Source organism: Ochotona curzoniae, unplaced genomic scaffold (genome assembly GCF_017591425.1).
Source record: "Ochotona curzoniae isolate NIBS_2020 unplaced genomic scaffold, NIBS_Ocur_1.0 contig_832, whole genome shotgun sequence".
NCBI classification, from domain to species: domain Eukaryota; kingdom Metazoa; phylum Chordata; class Mammalia; order Lagomorpha; family Ochotonidae; genus Ochotona; species Ochotona curzoniae.
This window is the reverse complement of record NW_024466580.1, coordinates 4,298,483-4,315,722: the sequence shown is the minus strand read 5'-3', so window position 1 is coordinate 4,315,722 and position 17,240 is coordinate 4,298,483. Positions and strand designations below refer to the sequence as shown.

The 17,240-nt window shown below is 53.8% G+C and overlaps 1 protein-coding gene across 1 annotated transcript in view; it reads left to right on the top strand.

Annotated features, from left to right (window-relative positions):
• The first annotated feature begins 580 nt into the window (after positions 1 to 580).
• ST14 (ST14 transmembrane serine protease matriptase) overlaps positions 581 to 17,240 on the top strand; it is a 37,558-nt gene continuing 20,898 nt past the window's right edge. Inside the window, exon 1 of the mRNA XM_040992640.1 lies at positions 581 to 694. Within this exon, the coding sequence (XP_040848574.1) occupies positions 614 to 694 (81 nt within the window). The 5' untranslated portion in view covers positions 581 to 613. The remainder of the gene's footprint in view (positions 695 to 17,240) is intronic.

Sequence of the window (17,240 nt, the reverse complement as noted above, 5' to 3'; positions counted from 1 at the left end):
GGGAAGGCGCGTTTCCTCCTCTGAGCTGGAAGATGAGCTGAGCGGACCCGAGAGAAAGTTCAGGAAAGCAAGAGAGCAGATGGAGTGGAGTGACTTTGGACACCATGACACACAGAGGCCAGCGCGGGGAGAAGGGATGAGTCAGTTTCAGGTGCAGGGAGTGGGTGACAGACGCCGGGTGCCGGCAACAGGGCGTTTCGTTGAGCAACCCAGCCTGGGCTGCACGGGCGCCGGCCACGGCAGGTGCTTTGGAATGGCCGAGAGGCAGCCGCGGATTACCAGGAAAAGGGTGTTCGGGCCGCAGGGGTTGTCAGTCCTCCAGGAGATAGGCAAACGAACTTCCTGGTCGTTACCACGGAATCTTCACTCTCTCTCACCTCGAGGGGAGGAGCTTCCCTGTGGGGGACGTAACCGGAGGGGGCGTGACCCGGGAAAGGTGCGCGGCCGGCCCGGCGGGAGACCACACCCAGAAACTACCTGCGCGGGTCAGGAAGAGGAGCTCCTGCGAGAGAACTGCGCCTCGGCCACCCGCGCCCCGCGGGCCATGGGAAGTGGCTGCCCGCAGGGACCACGCCTCTAAGACCCTCGCTCTCCATCAGCGGCCACCGGGACCATGAGGAGCGACCGCGCCCGCAAGGGCAGCGGGGGCCCCAAGGACTTCGGCACGGGACTCAAATACAGCTCGCGACACGAGGTGGGCCAGGGTGGGGGTCGCAGGGGTCCCCGGGGTCCCCTGGGTCCGGGGCCGGAGCGCTCAGGCCTGGGCCCCGCGCGCGCCCCGCAGCCCTGTAACGCGGCACCTGGGCACGGGTGGCCGACGCCGGTGCCCGTTGGTGGCCCGGACGCTGGGCGAGCAGGTGGAATTTCCTGTTCGGCTGGTGCTGGGGCCGCCGCGGGCGGGGCGAGCCGACCGGACCTTTGGTACCAGACGTGCTGCGATCCGGCCACCGGGGAGGCGGAGGGCCTTGACCGGGAGGTGCGGGGTTCTCCTTCCCGGCCGTCCCGCGCGCGCGTCTCTTCGAAACTTGGAAAAGAGGCCGGGTTTCGGTCCTGCTGTTTGTTTGCGGACAGGGGCTGTTGGGCCGGCGAAAGCAGGCTGGGGAGGGGTTGGGGGGCGGTGTAGTGTCCGTTGTCTTCGGCCACCGCTCGTGATGTGTGTGGCCTTTGTCCCTCCTCGTCGAAAGACTCCTGGGGGACCTTGGCGCGGGGCTCTTGCTGCACCGGAGGCTGCAGTTTGGCCTTGCTGGGCCGCCATCCCCAGGAAGGAACGGGGCCCTGGGAGCAGGGGACTCTCTGGGAAGAGGTGTGGAACACGTGGCCCTGGGAGAAAACTGAAGCAGGAGGGTGTTCTAGGGGAGAAAGAACAATGAGCCACCTCTTGGAAGGTGTCAAAAGCCGTAGATCCTAGTGCAGGGAGCTCATGTTCCTGGCGGTGACCGTCTTTGAACGGCAGGGTCAGAGCCAGTTCTCCCGTGTGCTCTGAGGCTGGGAGTCTGGTGAGGGACTTTGCTTCTCAGTAGGTGATGGACCGCCTCCACTGCCCGCCTCTAAGTCTGCCCTGACCCCCCAGCGGCTCCCATGTCAGGTCAGGCTTAGAAGCCAGCTCAGACAAGAGCAGGGTCCTGGCTGGGGCAGCTTCTGGAAGACCCCATCTGGGCTTGAGATCCTCCTTTTCTCAAGCCCTGGGTGGGAGAGGTGGAAGAGGCTGAACTCCTAGCTGCCACCTTGTCCACTCTGTGATGTTTGTTAATCCTTAATAACGGCCTACTGGGTGTTTGTTATTGCAGGCCTGTTTTGCTCCCCTCCCTCCTACTTCCTTTCCTGTTCCTCCCAGAGTCTTCCTGGCATCCCTTGGGCCACCTGCTAGATGCCCGCACTCCTGGATGCCAGGCTGGGCTCCCGCTGCGACCCACATGCCCTCCTGTGATCCCTGTGCCCTTTCTGCTTTGCTGAGACCCCTGCCCATCTTCTCGGGCGAGGGTTTTCCCCTTATGCCTCCGGGTCTGCTGTTTCCTTTCCCGTGGCTGCTGCCACCTTCTCTTTCCTTGGCTGAGCTCCATCCACACAGCTCTTTGCTGCTCCAGGACCAGGATCAGGCATTGCCAAAGGCAGATCTCTCAAAGACAAAGTTGCCACGGTTGCTTCCTTTCAGCAGCTCAGAGTCTTGAAGAGCAACCCCAAGACACGAGGAAAACTCAGATGAGAGACTAGATATGTGTCCTGAAGGCCATAGCCAAAGCTCACTTCCTCTTCCGCAGGAAGTCGCCACTGTTCCAGGCCAGGACAAGGCTTATAAGAAACCCTCACCCTAAATCACCTTGCAGTGTTTGCGGTCAGGGTCTATAGACCTTGGCACTTTTCCTGTCCAGGCCGTGTGTGAACACCTGGGTTCACACAGCAGAGCCTAAGTAAGGTCGTGCTGAGCTCTGGAGTTGCTTTGGGGTTCCTTGTCCTCATTCCTGTTCAGTGGTGCTTACATCTGGCTGTTGGTGCTGGAGCCTGCCCCAGCCCTGTTGTTCCATCATGTGGGAAGTGGCCGGCTCCCGGCTGTGTTTTCCACAGCTAATAGGCCATGTGGCACAGAACGGGGCCTGGGGACTGTGGGTGAGCAGGTGCGCAGGTGCCAACAGTGAGAACAAAGGAGCTGGTCTCACCGAGTGGCTGGGTCCCCAGCGAATACTTGGTGGTGGCTGTGAAAGTGCTGTGACCTGCAGATGTCCCTTCTCAGGTCACTGTTACCCTGGCTGTCCCCTCAATCTATGGAGTCAGAAAATCAAGTGTTGTGGGATCAAAATCAGATATCTGGAACTGCGCAGTACAGCTCTGGCTCCACAGCATCATGTGTTAACTGGCCAAAAATTCACTCCTTCACTTGCCAGGGACCTTCCAGCTCAGCTGATACCAGGCAGTGGGGAGGCAGCAGTGAGACCCCGGTCATACTGCCCTTGCCCTGGGAGCCACCCTGTGTGGTATGGGGACCAGAATTTTGGTGCTTTGTGTCACAAGTGCCAGAATCTGGATGTGTCCAAGCTCTTGGGATTGGTGTGGATGTGGTCAGTGTGCACCTGCTGCCCCCACCGTCCAGCTTCGTGATCTCAGAGGGCCCATCATTCCTCCAAGTCCCAGTTTCTGTGGCCGTAAAATGGGGATGATGTATTATGTTCCGGGTTGTTGCAAGGACTCAAAGGATTGCTTCTCTGCGAAAGCTTTTGTGAGCTGAGGCGTGCTCTGTGAGTCTGCGGGAGGAAAAAGCTTGGCAAGCCACAGGCAGGTGACACAGTCTTAGTGGACTGTAGGTGAAGAGGCACCCTGGCCCTGCAGAGATGCTGCTTACCCTGGGGCCGCTGGAGAGTAGCGGAGCCCCTCTTCCAGTGCAGTGGTCTTGTTGCTTTATTTGCACTAACTGCACCGAGCTTCTAGGAGAGAGAGACGGAAAGTACGTGCTGGCAGTAGACACCCCCTACCAGCTCTACGCCGCTTCTGGCTTTGTCCCCTGTGAACATGTGCCAGGAGATGTGAGCAGGGAGGTAGCAAGCAGTGGGAAATGCAGGCTGCTTCTCCAGGGGACTTAGAAGTCCTTTCCTCCACTGCCTTTGCTGGGGAGATGGGAGAACGGGAGCCTAAGAGCAGGTGACCAGAGCCTGACCACTGCTTCTGTCGGTGAGAAGCCCAGCTCGCTGCTGCCACTGGGCTTGTCCGAGGAGGCTCTGCTCAGACCTGGCCAGCTGGCCTGGGGACCATGGCATCCTTGCTGCTGTCCTGGCAGCATCAGGCCCGGCTCCCCCTCCCTGCCTGGCTGCTCACTTGCCTGCGGCCGGCAGCCTCTGTCCCTCGCAATGTTGTGGTCTTGGAGTTCCTCTGCTTTCTGTTCCTTCTTTGGTTTGTGGTTCTGCCCGGGCTGCTGGCTTATGTCCCACGAGGATGGAGAATGTGTCAGAGCCCCAGGCGTGGTTCTGCTTCTGACGGTGAGCTCACGGCTCCTGAAGTATAGAGGAGCCTGGTCATTGTCGGTGGTGTGTACTGAACATGCGCCATGTATTATCCCCTCCCTGACGGGTGAGCACAGCCGATCCTTGGAGTCCAGGGGAATTGCCCACCTAGCCACTCCCTAATGGTTGAGTCCTTTATATAAAAGAGCGTAGTATTTGCATAAACACAACCCTTTGGATTGTGAATACTTCAACCATCTCTGGATTGCTTATGGAAGCTAAATAGTAAATAGTTCTTATACTGTATTGTTTAGTTATAGTGGCAAAGAAAAATGTGCATGTCCAATCCATATACAGTTTCAGAAAATCATTCATTTAATTCATTTGAGAGACAGAGTGCTATCTCCAGTCCACTGGTTTACCACTCAGATGCTCCCAACAAGCACTGCTGGGCAAGGCCAAAGTCAGGAACTAGCAGCTCAATCTGAGTCTCCCCCATGGGTGTTGGGACCCTAAGCCTCAGAGCCATACCTGGGAACTCCCAGGAGCCGCAGTAGCAGGAAGCTGGAGCCAGCAGCTGAGCTGGGACTCGAACCCAAGCACTCCTGGCACTGAAGGCAGGTGTCCTGTGCAGGATCTTAGCCCCACCATAACAAGACATTTTGCAACTCGTGCCAGAGGACAATAGATTGAATGGGTTTATTGCCATTGTCTGTACCTACCATGTCAGCATACATTTATTAAATAGCAGAATGATGGACTTATGACTCTTTTTGAAGGACTATGCTATTGTGATAATGTGGGGCAGATCAGTGGGAGGAGGGAAACTGGGGAGTGGGGAGGAAAAATCCCTGGGCCTATTGGAACTGCATCATGAAATAAGTAATAATAATAATAAAAACCAAGTGTTCCGGTTAGGTTGAAGTAATTGTTTCGCACTATGAAAACACTGTTTTCAGAATTTCCATAAGTCCCTTAGTTGCCTCACGTGACACCATGAGAGCTGCATCTCAGTACTACTGCACGGGGTAATCCTTGCCTTGGCTAGCCCTGAGTTCCTCCTAGCATAAAATGCAGGTGTATTGGGTGCAAGCTGGGACTCCCATGGGGTTGTGATATGGGACATGCACAGCACAACTGGCAGGCATCTTCACTGTATGCCAGGGTTTGTAAAAGCCTATTTTCAGGGCCCAGTGCAGTAGCCTAAATGGCTAAATCCTTGCCTTGCATGTGCAGGGATCCCATATGGGCACCAGTTTGTATCCCAGCTGTCCCACTTCTCATTCAGCTCCCTGCCTATGGCCTGGGAAAACAGTCGAGAACAGCCCAAAGCCTTGGGATCCTGAGCCAGCATGGGAGACCTGGAGGAAGTTCCTGGCTCCTGGCTTCGGATCAGATAGGTTCAGCTCCGGCCACTGCAGTCACTTGGGGAGTGAACCAGCGGATGAAAGATCTTTCTCTATGTCTCTCCTCTCTGTACATTTGCCTTTGCAATATAAATAATAAGAGGGCCTGGCTGGGTGGCATGGCAGCTAAAGTCCTCTCCTTGAACGCGCCGGGATCCCATGTAGGCGCCGGTTCTAATCCTGGCAGTCTTGCTTCCCATTCAGCTCCCTGCTTGTGGCCTGGGAAAGCAGTCGAGGACGGCTCAAAGTCTTGGGACCCTGCACCTGCGTGGGAGACCTGGAGGAAGCTCCTGGCTGGTGGCTTCAGATTGGCTCAGCATCGGTCGTTGTGGCCACTTGGGGGAATATCTTGTATATTTGTCTTTGCAATAAAAGTAAATAAATCTTTAAAAAAATAATAATAAGATAAATCTTTTTTTAAAAAACCACCCTATTTTCAATCTGCAATTGGTTGAGTCCGTGGATGTGGAACGCATACTGTGCTACCCTCTTATAGGGTGTGGAAACAGATCACAGAGGAACTAAGTAACTTGGCTGAAGTCACCGAGCAGAGTGATGGGGAGGATCCAGTCTGCACAGGTAGACTGGCTCGCTCTGCTGTGTTCTGCCAGGCCTGTCTGAGGGGCTTAGCTAGGGCCGGGACCCTGAGCCTGGGAGCTGTTCGGTTTGGGGAAGAGGCTGACATCTCTTTGTGGGCCATTTCTGAGATGCGTTTGGGGACAGGCCTGGGAATGGCTGGTTTCTCAGCAGTCATCCCTCTTGGCAGTGGGGGAAAGGGTGTTCCGTGCTTGCTCTAAGCTCACAGGCAGTGAGTGATTGACCTTTTTTTTCCTCCTTGGGTAAGAGTTTTCCTAGAAGAAGGTCCTACCTGAACGTTCTGATCTTGAGTGCCCATATTTTCAGCTCTTGCCTCCTCTGCCTGGGCTTAGTGTCTTGGGGTTCTCCATGGAGCCCTTGTGGAGGCTGTTGGCCACCTTGTTTCTGTGGCGGACGGTGAGGGGGTTGAGGAAATGCTGACAGCCATTCCTGCCCTTCAGTGTGTCTGCGTGCCTCCAGCAGGTATCTGGAAGAAAATACCCAGTTCACAGATGAGAATACTGAGAGTCCCAAGGGTTGGTAAAAACAACACAAAGGCAGTGAGAAGTAGAGCAAGAATTCATAGTTAGATCTGTGTGACTTCAAAGCCTGTGATGTTAACCACAGTGCCATTATGAAATCATGATCCAAAGACAGCGATGAGTGATGTGTGTCCCCAGCAAAATCTTCCAACGCATCGTTAAAGAGAGAGTTGTGAGCATATAAAAAAACAAGTGGTGATCACCAGGCGCCAGCTCCTGGCTGTAACGTGCCCTCCCTTCAAGCTCGTCTAGCTTCCCCCTTTTGATGAGGTTCCTTAGCTGGGAGACCAGGAGCATAGCTGGAGATGTGATTTCAAGGCTCGAAGCACAGTGGGCTCTGCTCATTGTGCACGATTGGAAATGCATAGTGCAGATGTCAGGTGTCATTCAGAGCCCACCCAGACCAGCAATCCAGGCCCCACCCCTGCTCGCTCCTTCCAGTCCTTGCGGCCTACATCGTTTTGTCCGGATGGTGGTGGCTGTGCATGTGACATGAGTATGCTGGCGATGGCATGTGTCCACCTCCTGTCTGCTGGGCTCCACAGCTCCCGGGGGGTCCCTGGGGGTCCCTGGGGGCCGTTTGTGTCTGACTAAGCGGCTGTGCCTCGGAGAATCCCCCTGGCTTGCGTCCACACTGTGTCGTGGCTTTGGGGTTGTCCCTGACTCCCTGTGGATTCTGTTCTGTGCCATTCCTTGCCTATGACTGCTCAGAGAAAGCCTGGTACCTCTGCCTGCCTGCTCCGTGGGCAACACCCAGCCTCGTGTGGGAAAGGCCGATCTCGCCCGTGACAAGCTCCTGAGCCAGAGAGAGCTGATGGGCTGGGTCAGGAGTGAGCAGTGTGCTCACCATGCTGACTCCCTGGCGGAAGCCGACACCGCCTCCCTCCCGGGATCCGGTGTGCGGAGCTGACACCCGCGTGGCAGATCCCACGTTCTGAGTGGACAGCAGCCTGGGAAAATGCCAGGCGGGTCATGTGGCTGCTCCAAATAGAGGAATACAGTAAGGCTTCCCTAGGAAAAGCTGTTTATCCAAAGACTCGTATGTTACGACGTATGCTTATGACTTATATGCTATACTTCTTTAAAACATTTTTTAAAAAAGATTTATTTATTTGTTTATTGAAAGGTGGGTATACAGAGAGAAGGAGAGACAGAGAGGAAGATCTCCTGTCTGATGCTTCACTCCCTAAGTGACTGCAATGGCTGGAGCTTAGCCAATCTGAAGCCAGGAGCCAGGAACTTCTTCCGGGTCTCCCACACGGGTGCAGGGTCCCAAGGCTTTGGGCCGTCTCCGACTGCTTTCCCAGGCCACAAGCAAGGAGCTGGATGGGAAGCAGGGCCGCTGGGATTAGAACCGGTGCCCAGATGGGATCCCAGGCGTGCAAGGCGAGGACTTTAACCACTACGCTATGGCGCTGGGCCCTTATATGCTATTTAAAGAAGATTGAGATGACACCTTATTGCGGTTGTTATTGCTTTTATAACTTGAAGTCAGTTAATTTTTAAAAGTATAATAAGTTGGAGCATGTTAAAAAAAGGAAGAAGATCGGGTAAATCCACAGAAGTACTGAGGATTTTAAAATAGGAGGAAGCGCCCAGGGAAGCGTTGCAGCCACTTAGTGTTTCCTACACGTGTGTTCAAAAATAGGAAGTGGTTTTATTTCTGATTGTAAAAGGAACTTTCCCAAAAGATTTACTTATTTATAAATTTTTCCTCTCTCCATCCCTTCCTTCCCTTTTAAAAGGTTTATTTGTTTTGATTTGGAAGGCAGATTTTACAGTGAGTGTGAGCGAGAGGTAAGGAGAAGGAGCTGACCCAAAGCTGGGCACCAGGAGCCTCTTCCAGGTCTCCCACGCGGGTGCAGGGTCCCGAGGTCTTGGGCTGGCCTCCTCTGCTTTCCCAAGCCACAAGCAGGAAACTGGATTGGAAGCGGAGCAGCCTGGACATGAACTGGTACCATGGGACGCCAGTGCTACAGATGGAGGATTAGCCTACTGTGCCAACATGCTGGCCCCAAAGTTTTTATTTTACAAATATATTTGAAAGGCAGAGTGGCAGAGAGAGAGAGACATAGAGATTGGTTTTCCCTTCACTGGTTCTGTCCTCAGATGCCTGTAACAGCCCTTGCAGGGCCAGGCCAAGCCAAGAGTTGGGGTCTCCCACACGAGTGCATCTGGGTCTCCCACACGAGTAGCAAGGACCTGAGCCATCTCTGCTGCTTTCCAGGGTCTGCATTAGCAGGAAACTGGAGTCAGGAGTGGAGCTGGCTGTTGAACTCAGGCTCTCTGGAACGGGGTGTCCAGCCTCATACTCAATGTGTACATGTGGTAGATTGGTGTTCGGAGTTAACCACTAGACCAAATCCCTGCCTGAGGAAGTTGTCTTTAAGAAGTGTACATTTGGGCCCAGTGCAGTAGCCTAGTGGCTAAAGTCCTCGCTTGTACACCTGGGATCCCATATGAGTGCCCAGTGGCCCTGCTTCTCATCCAGCTCCCTGATTATGGCCTGGGAAAGCAGTCGAAGACGGCCCAAGGCCTTGGGATTCTGCACCCACATGGGAGACCCGGAAGAAGCTACTGGCTCTTGGCTTCAGAAGGACTCAGCACCGATCATTGTGGTCTCTTGGGGAGTGAATCATCAGACGAAAGATCTTCCTCTCTGTCTCTCCTCCTCTCTGTATATCAGACTTTGCAATAAAAATAAATAAATCCTTAAAAAAAAAAAAAAAGAAGTGGACAGTATTGGGACTAGTGCTGTGGTGTAGCATGTAAGCTACTGTTTGTAATGCTGGCATCCCATGTGGGCACTGGTTTGAGTCCCAGCTGCTCCACTCCGATCTAGCTCCCTGCTATGTGCCTGGCAAAGATGGGAAGATGGTCCCAGTACTTGGGTCTCTGTACCCACGTGGGAAACCCAGAGGTGGCTACACTTCCAGGGTGGCTGCAATGGCCAGGAGCGGGCCAGGGCCAGGAGCAGGCCAGGGCCAGGTGCAGGCCAGGGCCAGGTGCAGGCCAGGGCCAGGTGGGCAAGGGCCAGGAGTGGGCCAGGGCCAGGTGCAGGTCAGGGCCAGGAGCGGGCCAGGGCCAGGTGCGGGCAAGGGCCAGGTGTGGGCAAGGGCCAGGAGGCAGAAGCCTTTTCTGGGTTTCCCACATAGGTGCACGATCCCAAATCCTTGCGCCATCCTCTGCTGCTTTCCCTGGTCATTAGTGGGAAGCTGGATGAGAAGTGGAGCAGCTGGGACATGAACTGGCATTTGTATGAGATGCTGGCACCCCAGGCATTGATGTGGAGCCTCCAGCGTGCTGAGGAGCCCTGGGAAGTTTCTCAGAGGACACCTTGGCCTGATGAGTTGGGAAGGGTGAGAGGTAGCCATCTACCTTGGGAATTGCTTTTTGCTTTTATTTAGTTGTCCTAGATAGCTTTTCCTTGTTATTCTTTACTCTGTAAAACCGCTTTTGATGGCTACAGAAGCTTTCATCCAGTGGCTCTTTCTTATTATTTTCTTTTTATTGTTTGTGTGTGCCGCTGGCGTGCATCAATGGGCAGGGCATGGAAAGGGAGCCATGACCCATAGCCCTCCTCTCCTCCTACCCTTATGGGATGCTGATGCTTGCAGGTGGAGGACTAACAAATTGAGCCATCACACACGTCCCGATTTACTTATTTACGTATTTTCAGTTTGTTTAAGGGATGCAGAAAGAGAGAGAGCTTCCATCCTCTGGTTCATTTTTTCAAATGCCCACAACAAGCAGGACTGGGCCAAACCAAATCCAGCAGCTCAGAATTCAGTGAGGGTCTCCCCTGTGGGTGGCAGGAGCCAGGTACCAGAGCCACCCCTGCGGCATCCCAGGGCATGCATTAGTGGGATGCTGCGCTTGGAAGTGCAGCCATGACTTAAACCCAGGCTTCCTGATATGGGCTACTTGTGTCCCTGATGGGACTGTGGGAACTTACCCCAACAGTGCTTGTACTCATGTGCAGCTTAAATACACGAGCAGAAGTCAGGACATTGAGAAAGATGAGGGAACTGTGAGTATGGAAATACAGTTTTTTTTTTTAAAGATTTATTTTATTTTTATTGGAAAGGCGGATATACAGAGAGGAGAGACAGAGAGGAAGATCTTCCGTCCGATGATTCACTCCCCAAGTGAGCGCAACGGTCTGAAGCCAGGAGCCTCTTCCGGGTCTCCCACGCGGGTGCAGGTTCCCAAAGCTTTGGGCCGTCCTCGACTGCTTTCCCAGGCCACAAGCGGGGAGCTGGATGGGAAGAGGGGCCGCTGGGATTAGAACCGGCGCCCATATGGGATCCCGGGGGTGCAAGGCGAGGACCCCAACCACTGCACCACCGCGCCGGGCCCGGAAATACAGTTTTATGAAGTATTTCATACCCTGGGGAAAACTGGGCACTGTGTGTGGGGATTCTCTTGGCACAGTTTCACTAGTTAAGATTTATTTGAGAGCCTGCATTGTGATGTAGTTCTTGGCATCCTGTATGTGTGCTGGCTTAAGTCCTTACTGTTCTACTTCTGATCCAGCTCCTTGCTGATGACCTGCACAAAGCAGCATAAGGTGGCCCCAGTGTCTGGGCTACTGCCCCCCAAGTGGGAGACCCAGATGAAGCTCCTAGCCTGACCGCGGCCAGGAAGCTCCTGACCCAGATGAAGCCAGGCCTGGTCCTAGCTTTTGCAGCTGTCCAGGCAGCGAGCTGGTGGGCAGAAGAGCGTGAGGGTAATCAGCAGAGCCCTGGCAGGTGTTCTCTCCCTGTCCCGGAGTTAGGAGGGAGTCCTGGGACACAGGTCTGACAACTTCCCTAGATATTCCAGCCTGCCTAGGGTGGCTGCTAAATCTAGTGGTGGGGCAAGGAGTCTTTCAGCCAGTGCTAAGTCAGTCAAGTGCTCGTTCTGGGCAAGGTTACCTACCTACTGTGGCTGAGCACACTACTGGTGCCATGTGGGTGGTGCTGGTCAGGAAGGTGCCTAGGACCCAGGGGTTGGTCCAGGCAGCATTCCCTTTGAGGGTCAGCCTCAGCTAGAGATTGGGCAGTGCTGAGGGGAGCCCAGGTCTTCTGAATGGGTAGAAGGGGACTAGCCCTCTGGGTCCTGGCAGGGTTGGTAGCCCCCCTGGTTGGAGGTTAGGCTGGAACGAGAGGAGTCAGTCCACTAGACTAGTGGAGTGGAAATCTATGAATAGTGGGGGAACAGAGAGGCTGTATCCTCAAGGGCTAAGGAAGTGAGTTTTGGGAGTGAGCACTGTGATGCTGTGTGTTTCTCCTCCTCTCTATGTATCTGCCTTTCCGATAAAAATGATTTAAAGATTTATTTATTTTTATTGGAAAGGCAGATTTACAGACAGAAAGAGAGAAAGAGAGAAAGATCTTTCGTCCACTGGTTCACTCCCCAAGTGGCTGCAATAGCTGGAGTGGGCCAGTCCAAAGCCAGGAACCAGGAGCTTCTTCCGAGTTTCCCATGCAGGTGCAGGGTCCCAAGGCTTTGGCCCATCCTCGACTGCTTTCCCAGGCCACAAGGAAGGAGCTGGGTGGGAAGCAGGGCCGCTAGGACATGAACTGGTGCCCATATGGGATACCAGTGCTTAAAAGGTGAGGATTTAGCCACTGGGCCATTGTGCCAGACCCAACCCTCCCCCTCTCTTTCTCTCTATCTCTCTCTCTCTCTATCTATCTATCTATCTATCTATCTATCTATCTATCTATCTATCTATCTAATTAGCTTTCTTTTTTTAAAGATTTATTTATTTTTACTGGAAAGTCAGATATACTGAGAGGAGGAGAGACAGAGAGGAAGATCTTCTGTCCGCTGATCTGCAATGGCCGATGCTGTGCTGATCCAAAGCCAGGAGCTTCTTCCTAGTCTCCCACGTGAGTGTAGGGTCCTTTAGACACTAGGCTACTGCGCCATACCCAACCCCCCCTCCTTTTTAAAAATATTTATTTATTTGAAAGGCAGAGTTACTGAGAGAGACAGAAGGACACACATGCACACACACACACACACACACACACACACACACACACACACACACAAAGATCTTCCATCTAACTGTGTCACTCCCCAAATGGCCACAAAAGCTGTAGCTGGGCTGATCTGGAACCAGGAGCCCTTCCCAGGTTTCCAACATGGGCACCGGGGCCCAACCTCTGGTTTTCCCAGGCCTAAGCAGAGAGCTGGATTGCAGACGGAGCGGTCAGGACTGAATCAGTGTCCACATGGATGCGGTGCATTGTAGTAGCTGTTACAACCCCTCCACCATAGTGCCAGGCCCAAAACATCTTTTTAATTTACTTGTTCACTGGCTCTCATCCCAAATGACTGCAAGGGCCAGGGCAGGGCCAGGCTGAAGCCGGGAGCTCCATCTGGGTCTGCCATGTGGGTGGACACATGGAGCCCACATGTTCGGGTTCTATTTCGCTGTCTTCCCAGGTACAGTTAGCAGGGAGCTAGATTAGAAGCTTAACAGCTGGAACTAGAGCTGGTTTTCATATGGAATGCCAGTGTCACAAGCGGCAGTCTAACTGCTATGAAGTAACACCTGTCCCATAAAACGCCATTCAAGAAGATTTATTTATGTGAGAGGTAGAGTGATGTAGAGGGAGAAAAAAAGAGAGATCTTCCATCTGCTCAGGTTCCCATCCTAAAAGCTGGCAACAGCCAGGGTTGGGGCAGGAGTCCTGGAGCTGGACTCCACCGGACTCTCATGTGGGATGCAGAAACCCAAGAACTTGGGCCCATCACCTGCTGCCTCCCAGGGGCCCAGGCAGAAAGCTGGATTGGAGGTGTGGAGCAGTCAGGACTGGAATCAGGCACTCCAATGTAGGATCCAGGTATTCCAAGCTATGGCTTAACCCACTGTGCCACAGGGAGACGAGACATGGCCTTGGTTTTGTGCTTTGTTTGAGTGTTGGGAGCTTCAGTTCCAGCTGCCCTTCCAGTCCAGACAGGTGAATGAGGCTGCCCGACTTTGGGTGGATGGGTAGGTGGCTAGGGGCCTCTGGATGGATAAATGGAGTGAGAGGAGGCCGTGGGTAGGCCCCTGTCATTAGCAGGAATCAGCTAATCATGTCTCCCCCCAGCTCTGCCTGGAAAGCCAAGAGGGGCTGCTAACCCACCTGGAGAGGGGAAACAGAGGCACAATGGGTGGTATTTTTCCCAGTGGCTCAGGGGCGGTCTCTGGAGAGGAGAGATTTGTGTTGGGACCCCAGGCTGCAGCTCTTTGTGCCTGCTTCCTGGAGAGTGTTCACAGCTGGGTGGGCAGTACCCAGAACTGTGCTGGCATGTGGGGACTGAATGAGACTGAAACCCTGCAGGAAGCTGGCGATAACCGAGAAGCCTCTGGATTCTGGGTGTTGAACAAAGTGCCCGCGGCCAGTTGAGTCAGGCCCTGGGGGACTTTCCCCAGGTTCGGCAGGCAGTGGGCCCTTGGTTCACTTCCTTTAGTGGAAGCTGCTGGCTGAGCTCAGCTTTCTGTTCTCCCAGGGCCTGACTCCTTCTTTGGGCCCCACAGCCGCAGGCAGTGGACTCCCAGCCAGCTGGCCAATCCCTGGGCGGAGCCTGTGTGTGTGTGTGTGTGTGTGTGTGTGTGGCAACAACCTGGTGGGGAGTGGGAGGATCCCGATGCGGAGCCAATGTGTGTGTGTATGTGTGTGTGTGTGTGTGTGTGTGTGTGTGTGTGTGTGTGTGCAGTGACAACCCGGTGGGGAATGGGAGGATCCCAGTGTGGAGCTGCATGCTGATATCTTGCATTTATGAGCCGCTTAAAATAGACCTGCTGAGTCTCCTAGCGCCAGTTTCTGGCTGGTGATGGATGGGAGTGAGCCCGCCCACGGCCTCCTGGAAATGGTAAGTGGAGCTTCTCACCTTTCCCGTTCCTAAGTAACCCAGGACGCTTGCGTAAAACTCCCAGATGCCAGGCCTCCTCACTGAGATGCGACTTTTCGCGGAGGGGGCTTGGGAGTCTGGGTGCTGATTAAACACTGCGTTTGCTTCAGTTTTGTTCATATTTTTAAAAGATGTAATTATTTGAAAGAGAAGAGAGGGGGAAATCTTGTATCTGCTGGTTCACTCTCCAAGGGGCACAATAGCCAGGTTGGTCCAGGGTGAAGCCTGGAACTCTACCCAATGTGAGTGGCACGGGTCTATGCATGTGGGCCATTATCTGTTGCTATTCCAGGGAATTGGATTGGAAGCAGAGCTGCTGGGAGACGTCAACCGTTACTCCAAAATGGGATGCCGGCATTGTAGGTGGCAGCTTAACTTGCTGTGTTAATACCAGCCCCTTAATTTGTTTACGTCTTTGTTTTTGAAGATTTATTGATTTACTTTGAAAGAGTTACAGAGTGTGAGGGGTGGGAAACAGTGAAAGAGAAAAAGATCTTTCACCTGCTGATTCACTTCTCAGATAACCATAATGTCCAGGGTTGGGCCAGGCCAAAGCTAGGAACCTGGAGTTTCAGCCAGGTCTCCCGTGTAGGTGGCAGGAGACCAGCCACTTGCCATCTTCTGCTACTTTTCCCAGAAACATTAGCAGTGAGCCAGATTGGAAGTGGATTAGCTGGGATTCAAACCAGTGCATATGTGAGACGCCTGTGTCGCAGGCAGTGGTTTAACGCACTGTGCCATAACACCGGCTCCTCAGTTTATTTCGTACTGCTAACTTTTTCTACCAGATGGGTAGGAAATGCTGGTGGTATGCTCCGCAGGTGTCAGAGCCTCTGTGAGATCTAAGGATCTGGCCTCTTGAGAACTTAGTTGCCCTGGGTTGGTGACAGGGAGGGCGGAGTCTGGCGTGGACCTGCAGTGAGCCCTGGTGGGCGAGACGGGTCCTTTTAATGTTTTGTGACTCCTCTGTCACGTAGTGTTGATTTGGGGCGTCATTCTGCTTCTGAGACTGGCCAGGTGCTAACTAGAGCCAGACAGACAGAAACTGGGGGTGCTCAGCCTGTACTTTCCCTTCCCGCCTGAACAATCACGAGGATGTTTTGCAGTTCTCATGACCCCGGCTGTGCTTGATGAGGTCATGAAACTGACATGTGTCCCATGTAATGAGTGGGTACTGAGTCACTGCTCGTGAAGGAGCACCTGCCACGTATCGGCAAAAGTGGGCAGTGACAGGTGAATCCAGGCCTGAACCATACACCTGTGACAGCCAGCCACTTCCCCTCTGCTCGTTGACCTTGATGCCCCGCGTGGGGAGCAGCTTACCAGTCGCTACGTGACTGTCCTGCACAGCCCCTCCCAGGTTTCATTTTTCTGCCTTCCTAGCAGACCATGCCCAGCCTTAGCCAGAGGAAGAAGAGTCAGGAAATAAAAGGGGTCTGGCGTGAAGATTGCATCAGCTTGGGTCAGAATCCTGTGTGGCTATGCCGGTGGCTGGTAGCATTTTGCAGTTATCAATGTTGAGGCCTTTTCCAGCTGCACTTCTCGAACCAGACTCATGCTGCAGGCCACCACTGGCTAAGTTCCCACTCTGGGTTTCCTGTCGCGAAGCTGGTGGGTTCACAGGCCCAGGAGAGTGGGTATCCGGTGGTGGGTCTATTGGTGTGTGCTTGCAGAACCGGAAGGGGATCCCTGTCAGTGGGAGGAGCTTTGGTTCCCTTGGCGAGAGCTTGGTTTGCTCAGCCTTTAGCGTTGAGCCTTGGTGAATTTCTGGGCATGGGATGGCCGCAAGGACTCTTACTGCATCATCAGTCATGTGGGTGTGGCCTTCTGTAAGGCCGTGGGGAGGAGATGTGCGATCTGCATGAGTGTACTTAAGACAATAGAAACTGTGATGTGGCTAGGGGCTTCTGCATTCTCCCTGGTTTCCGATTTTCTCTCTTTCTTCTACCATCTGGGAAGTTGTCTGGATATGGCAGTGATCTGTAATCTGAGCGTGTTGCCACCACCTGCGCCTTCAGTTCCCCTTCCAGGTCTTCCCACACCCTCCAAGAGTTATTACTCTGTGCCTGCCTACCTTGCACTTTTTTTTTTTAAAGATTTATTTTATTTTTTTATTGGAAAGTCAGATATACAGAGAGGAGAGACAGAGAGGAAAATCTTCCATCTGATGATTCATTCCCCAAGAACGCAGTTCCCCAAGTGACTGCAAGTGCTGGAGCTGAGCCAATCTGAAGCCAGGAGGCAGGAGCTTCCTCCGGGTCTCCCACACAGGTGCAGGGTCCCAAGGCTTTGGGTTATCCTCGACTGCTTTTCCAGGCCACAAGCAGGGAACTGGATGGGAAGTGGAGCGGCCGGGATTAGAACCGGCGCCTACATGGGATCCCAGGCACGTTCAAAGCAAGGACCTTAGCTGCTAGGCTACCATGCAGGGCCCTGCCTTACACTTTGTTCCTGTGTGTCCTCCTGGAAGTCAGTCCCTATTCTATCCGAGTGACTTTGTGCCTTCCTGTTTGGTGGGCCTCTAGCTGGGAACAAGCCTATGGGAGGAGGTCAGGACAATTAGTGGCCCCTGGCCTTGCCAGTGGTAACCAAACACCTGGCTTTGCAGTGCTGTGTTTTGTGTGTCCACCTGCAAGCTTGTTTACTTTTGAGAAGGAGAGACAGAGAGGCTAACCCAGCACAGGCACACTTCCTCGTCCCTCGGCTTTGGGGCAGACACACAGGATTATGAGCGCAATAAAACCAGAGTGGATGGGAGACCCTCCCGCTCCCACGCTCCCCAGAACTGGTTTGTCTCCTTCCTCCCCGCCCCATCGGCGTGGGCTTCCGGGGCCGAGCCCTTGTTGCCTGAAGCCCAGTTCAGGAGTGGGCAGAGCTGGGCTACTGTCTCAAGC